We start from the raw sequence: 7,028 nt of genomic DNA, 5'->3' as shown, positions 1-7,028 counted from the left end.
GCTGAGTCGACGATGGTCTTTCGGTGGAGGTTGGCTAGGACTAGAAAAGGTAGCCTAGAAGATCTAGTAAGCATCTCGTGTTTGATGCTTGAATCCTTGCATTGTGGAGTAGTTCGTAGGCAGAATTCTTTCAGAAATAGATACAAAAAACTCTGTTTCTAATTGTGAGTAAACTGCAAAAACCTCTTAAAAGTAGTTGGTAGGTAGAAGGATCAACGTGGATGCATGTGTTGGATTCCCTCTGTATTTCTTAGTTGATGAGTTAGATGCTTGGTTTTCTGCTCTAGTGATGGAGTCATAAGTTGAGCTTCGTACAACTGAAGACTGTCCAACTGTATTTTTCCAGTGGGCAAAGAACTGAATCAGTTTACGCGTATGTATGCAGAAGAGGGCGAGAGCATCCGATGCTATGGCCTCTGGCCTCTGAGTTGGTGCTGCTATCACGCCTACAAGTTTATGTCAAGCTCTTGTGCTACAAGTTTAAGTCTGCAAGATGATGATGGAGAACTTGTTTTGCCTCCTTGAGAGACCAGAGTAAAGCTCACAAGCGATTTTCAAGCAGAGCATAAATCAAGCAGACTGCAAGATGATGATGCAAACAGGAGGGGAGCATATCATGAGAATATGTAACGCAATGCGGAAACAATGCCACCAGGGCCTCTTTGTCTACGCATACCAGTTTGGATTACAAACACCACCAGAAAATTCCTAAAGTTTATAAGAGAGAAATCATTTGCAGATAGTATGTATGGAGTATGGACAGCAACCGATGAGAGCAATGATTCCTACAGGAGTATATATGTATCAAGTATCTATCAGTCTGATCAAGAGCTAGGGGTCCACCAAAGCCCCCTGAGACTGAGGCAAACGACATCGCAGATCATGGAGTTCTCGCCGTACTTGCTTTGAGTAATCATTACAAGGATGCTAAGTATGTAAGGTGACTTGCATCATGCTCTGGTATGTCTCAAGCCTACTGTCATCACTGCACAAAAGGGGCATATCACCAGGGTTACTTGCTTACCCCTAAACAGACATACTACATACACTACACTTTCTCTGCACAAGTAGAAGAGGCACAAACTTACCTTGAGTTTTGGCCGTTTGCTGGACGGTTCGACGGCCTCGCCGCTGCTGATGGTACCTCCCTGCCCGCCTGGTCCAGCATTGGACTTATCGGCTGCTTCTACACGCAGAACAGCTGAGACAAATACACGAGCGTGATCCATCATGCAAACAAGGAGTCACACATAAAGAGAGGAGAATGTGGTTGCTCACCCCCTCCGGTCCCTTTTCCATTTTCGCACCCTTGGCAACTGCATTCTAAGGTGCACCTGGCCCCGCGCTTCAGGAAAAGGCGAATTTCAGTCAAGATCAGAGAAGCAACAATAGCATGTCTAGTTTCTGAATAGACAAGAATGCAGAACAAGGAAGGACCGTGCATGTAGAGCGCATACCTCCCGGCAACCACAGGTCATGATTTTGCATTTGTTGGATTTGCACGTGCACCCCTTGCCACCCTCATAGGCCTGGAATAAGCGCAACACATTTCTTTCAGGTTCTTGGCAGAGGCCAGAGCAGAATGGTGTTCATGAATGTAGTGTGCTCTAAGAAAGAAGCATATCTTACCAGGTCATACGGATTGTTCTCGCAGCCCTTGCACTTGCATCGCCCATGCATGCAATGCACACCAGCCTTGAAACAACCGCACTTTCTGCACGCAGCATATCAACAAGCAACAGTTAGACAGCAGCACTACCAATTAACTACTACTCCCTTCGAGTTGATTGCATGGATCTGGTTCATATAATTCAACCAGTGTGTCTGTGCGTACAAGTTCAGGCATTTGGTGCTCAAGTTCTGCCATTTGGAGCTGCCACAGCTGCACCTCTTCCGTGCACTATCTACAGCAGCTGACATGACGAGGTATCTCTGCAATGTGATGCACAATTTTTAAGTATGTAGTATCAAACAGATAATACTTGATTGGGAGATAAATTGATTCAGGCATTCGATCAGCTGTAGGTTTTTTTTGCCCGAAAAACAAAACTAGTACAAATGATAAGTGAAGAAAAAGAACTGTTTCTGTTCAGCTACACAATTTGTGAAGGAGACACCAACTTGCCAACAATTCGTCATTGCAAAGGAGAACAAGTAACTCAAACAATTAACTAGAACTAATTCTGGACGACACATACCATCGACATTCAGGTTCAGCTTTCATCATCACAAAGCAGCAAAGCATCGAAAGCACATCAAGAATCTTTCTTGGAAACGAATAAAATAGGAAGTACTAGTATATACTCCATGCAGTAAGTTAATTCCAACATAACATCCCACAGCACAGCTCATCTTACAGCAGTCTGCATACAAGTTGGGCTAGGAAACTCACTCAAAACAAGTCAGGTGAAATTGCATGCCATTCAGTAAGAAGATCACCAGAGCTCAAACAATCAGCTGCAATATCTACTCATAATACAGTAACGGACAAAATAGTCGTGGCACCATTAGCAAGCATTCACGAACCACACCAGAACTAACTCAAGTAAACTATATATTATAGCAGATGAACCAACTAATACTTGACTAATTAACTTTGTGGAAGCAACTGAATATTGACACTCAGCAAGGGGAGAGATAAATATAATGGGTTCGGCAACCAATTTTGCTCAGAGACTAAGAAAATCAGAAGGATTTTTTTCTGAGAATCCGCTAAAATAACAGTTGGTAGGATTTTTTTGCTGAGAATACAGTAACAAACAAAAGAGTTGGTGGCACCATTAACAATCATTCATGAATTACACAAATAACTAAGAACCCAAGTAAACTATATATTATAGCAGATGGATCTCAACATCAGCAGATGCAATAAATACATATGGTTTAGAGCAGGAACCAAGAAATTTAATAAAATGAAATAGTTCATTAATTATGCATCCAAGTGCGCCATGCCCATAGAATTTACAGACTATACTCAACAATGAACTAGAACTAATCCGGGAGAACACAGCGCGCACAATCTTGTCTAGGCAGCAAATACATGCATCCACCTACACGGTTGGCATATGAAATAGGCCAGCATTTTACACCATAGGTTGTATTCTGCATTCAACGCAATGCAAGACGAATGTCAATCAAAAGAAGATGAATGCTTGCCTGGAGAATCAGAGCTATTAACTTTGTGAAAGCATCTGTATCCTACAAAACACCCAGTACTTAACACTCAGCCAAGATTGATAGATACATAATGGGTTCAGCAACCAATTTTGCTCAGAAACTAACAAAATCAGAAGGATTTTTTGCTCAGAATACCTAACAAACAATACAGTAGGTGGCACCCTTAGCAAGCATTCATGAATCATACCAGTAACTTAGAACGTGAGTAAACTAGCAAATGAATCTCAACATCAGCAGGTGACTCAGGTACAAATGCAACCGAATGCAGGAAATACATAGTCTATCATCATAAAGGAACATCACAAAACACAGCTCACCCTACAGCAATGTGCACACAAATTGGGTTAAGCAACACACTAAAAACAAGTCAAGTGAAATAACATGCCTCTCAGTAAGATCACCAGAGCGCAAGCAATCACTTGCAATATCTGCTTGGAATAAAGTCACAAACAAAACAGTCGTGGCGCCATCGACAAGCATTCATGAATCGCAACAATAAGTAAGAATGCAAGCAATATAAATACTCAACAATGAAGTAGAACTAATTCGGGAGAACACGCGCTCAATCTTGTCTAGGCAGAAAATACATGTATCCACCTACACACTTGGCATATGTAATAAGCCAGCATTTTACACCGTAGGTTGCATACTGCATTTGACGCAATGCAAGATGAATGTCAATCAAAAGATGATGAATGCTTGCCTGGAGAATTGAAACTAATTAACTTTGTGAAAGCATCTGTATCCTAGAAAACACCTAGTACTTAACCTCAGCAAGGGTTGAGAGATATAATTGGTTCAGCAACCAATTTCTCAGAAACTATGATAATCTTAAAGATTTTTTGCTCAGAATACGCTAACAAACAAAACAGTTGGTGGCACCATTAGCAAGCAACCATGAATTATACCAATAACTAAGAACCCAAGTAAACTATATATTATAGCAGATGAATCTCAACATCAGCAGGTCACTTAATTAAAAATGCATCCGAATGCAGGAAAGACAGAGTCTATCATTGTAAAGGAACATCACACGGCACAGCTCATCTTACAGCAATGTGCACACAAATTGGGCTAAGCAACGCACTAAGAACAAGTCAAGTAAAATTGCATGCCACTGGGTAAATAGATCACCACAGCACCAAGTAATCAGTTGCAATATCTGCACGGAATACACTAACAAGTAACAAACCAACACAGCCATGGCGGTTCTCCTGATCCATCCAATATCTGCTCGGAAATTCAGAATACACTAGCAACTAGCTAAGAACTCAAGTAATATGCCTAATAACTAAGAACAGAACATCCGGTAGCCCAGGACGCGAATCCCGATCCCAAATCCCGGCCAAAATTAGCAGAAACGATATGTCGGACAAGAGGACTTAGCAGAAACATTCCCTGCCAAAAACAGTTCACCGCACAACCTTCCCTGCCAAAATCCCCATCCCAAATGCGAACGTCCGCCGCGGAGCGTACGACACCGGGCCGGAAGCGCGGGCCCTCCGTCGGCCGATTAACTGCTGACTACGAGCAGGGGACTGCGCTGCTGCGGGGGTCGGAGAGGGGGAGGGAGGTGGGGGCGCGCGCTTCTCACCTGCACCTGCGGGCGTGCGGAAGCGGGAGGAGCGTCGGATTCTGCAGCGAGGGAGTCGCCGAGCTCGCGGAGAGGAGGAGGCGGTGCCTGCGGCTGCGACGAACAACGGAACGGGGGGAATGCTCGTCAGCTCAATGGAACAAAACCCTAGGCGGAGGAGGCGGAGGGGGAGGGGAGCGGCGAGAGGAGGCCGGCGGCTCACCTGCGGGCGGAGACGCGACCGATGCCGACGCCGACGCCGGCAGCGGGAAGGAAGCGAAGCGAAGCGAAGCAAAGCAGCACCGCCTCCTCCGCGGCTCCGCCTCGGCTATAAGCCAAACGAAACCAAAGGAGGAGCCTCGTTGGTTGGGCTGGGCTGGGCTCGGATCCCCGACAGCAAACTAAAAAGGCCCCAAGACTGGCTCTTCCTTATATCTCTCAAAAAAATTACCCTAAAAAGTGTCTTAAAATTTTATTCCAAATCCTAAATTTGTCAAATTTTTAATGTAACTATTAGTTTAGAGTGAATTAAAAATTATTTAGAATTTCTATGATTGATTCATCTTAGCTAGTGGTGACTAGGAGTTGATTGAATTGATTGATACCGTGGCTCAAAATAATTCTGGCGACTAGGAATTGATTGAATTTATTGATATTGTGGCTCAAAGTAATTCTGGTGACTAGGAGTTGATTGAATTGATTCATCTTAGCTGGTGGTGAAATTCCGGCGAGCTACTCCACCCTGAGCCCGACCTCACCACCATTATGTCCCCCTCTCATTAGCGCATTGTCTGGATACCAGGCGCACGTCCGGAGATGCCCCGGAACATGTCCACGACGACACCCGAGTCTCATCGTCATCATGCCATTGATTCCGGCAAGGTAAACGCCAATTTGACCTTGTCGTCGTGACCCTTGTGTTCGTCACGACCGACCATACACCCTGACCAAATTGCCTGCCCAGGAGTGCTCGAAATCGAGCTGGACGACCACACCCGAAGCTTGCTGACGAGCACGCAACTCAGGCGAGCCCTAGCCATCGCCTCATCGTGGACCCCCGAGCTCGCCAACGGTTCGACTTCCAGTTGGGATAGAATTCTTTGCTAAACGCTAGAAAAAACTTCTCGTCTTAGCAGGAATGTTGGCCCTCCACAACTTGATCCATTGATTCTGAGAACCTCTATCCGAATGACTTGACCGGTTCTCTAACCAATCTTCCCTCCAACGCTTCGTATCCAAATAGTTGTTGGCCGACTTCATCGAGAAGTTACCCGACTATTCATACCAACAGTCTTCTGTTGCAATCATCCTCATAGGTATATTGAGTATGGTTTGTGCATTCATAGGACAGATATGTTCATTGATGACAACACCATTCGATTGCCTTGACGGACCATCAATCAACACTGAAACAACTGTTGGTGATTAGTAGAAATCGGTTATAAAGACCACATCATATTATCGTATGGTAGCCAGTTATGATTCCAGATATTTGCTGACTCTCCATCATCAATTCTCTTAATTAATCCATGTTTAAATACTGACATCCCTGCATGAATAGCGCAAACACGCTTGCCGAGGGTGGTTGCCAAGCTCTAAATCAAGAATATCTACAAAGGGGTAACAAAAAACTTTCAATACCTTCGCACCAAGTGACGTAGGCTCTTGTAGAATTTTCCATCCATGCTTCGCCAACATGGCCAAGCTAAAAAGCTCGGTATTACAAAAACCCCAACCGCCTATATACTTTGGCATTGTCACATCCTCCCATGAGACCCACACAGTTTTCCGCAATGCCATCCTTAAATCCCCAATAATTTTTCATGAGTGTGGTGTTAATATGATTACATAAAACTCTTGGCATTATAAAGCATAACATGGAGTACGTGAGGATTTGTTGCACTACCGACTTGATCCAAATTTATTTTCCCAATGATGGCATAGACTTATCAATCCACCCTTGCGGCTTCGCCCATATTTAGTCCTTGAGGTATTGAAAAGATTCATTGTTGCACCTCCCCACATCAGACAGTAAACCAACATACGATTCAACTGTATTGTAGGCGATTTGGCTATGTAGAAATTGTTAGGTTTTTTAGGGGGGTTATTTTCTGTTGTACGCACTCGCTTCATACGTGGTCTACGTTATACCGAACGCAATGTCATCCATAGTTCAAGTCGGTATGTATGTGGTTGGAGCGGGTGGCCAGGGAGGTTTTACCCAACATGGTTGGTAGCATAATCTCCGGATCGGTCCACGACTTCATTCGACATAGGC

At 44.2% G+C, this 7,028-nt stretch overlaps 1 protein-coding gene across 1 annotated transcript; it reads right to left on the bottom strand.

Annotated features, from left to right (window-relative positions):
* Positions 1 to 672: 672 nt before the first annotated feature.
* On the bottom strand, positions 673 to 5,044 carry LOC119348969 (protein tesmin/TSO1-like CXC 3). The gene is made up of 8 exons (XM_037616983.1): positions 4,974 to 5,044; positions 4,772 to 4,864; positions 1,835 to 1,932; positions 1,630 to 1,714; positions 1,458 to 1,529; positions 1,279 to 1,345; positions 1,089 to 1,201; positions 673 to 985 (listed from the first exon to the last, which is right to left on the bottom strand). Exons 3-8 carry the CDS (start codon positions 1,918 to 1,920, stop codon positions 983 to 985), a joined length of 426 nt encoding a protein of 141 aa, XP_037472880.1. The 5' UTR covers positions 1,921 to 1,932; positions 4,772 to 4,864; positions 4,974 to 5,044; the 3' UTR covers positions 673 to 982.
* Positions 5,045 to 7,028: the final 1,984 nt, after the last annotated feature.

This window comes from Triticum dicoccoides, chromosome 1A (genome assembly GCF_002162155.2).
Source record: "Triticum dicoccoides isolate Atlit2015 ecotype Zavitan chromosome 1A, WEW_v2.0, whole genome shotgun sequence".
In the NCBI taxonomy this organism is placed as follows: Eukaryota; Viridiplantae; Streptophyta; class Magnoliopsida; order Poales; family Poaceae; genus Triticum; species Triticum dicoccoides.
The sequence above is the reverse complement of the archived record's forward strand: the minus strand, read 5'-3'. Positions and strand labels throughout refer to the sequence as shown.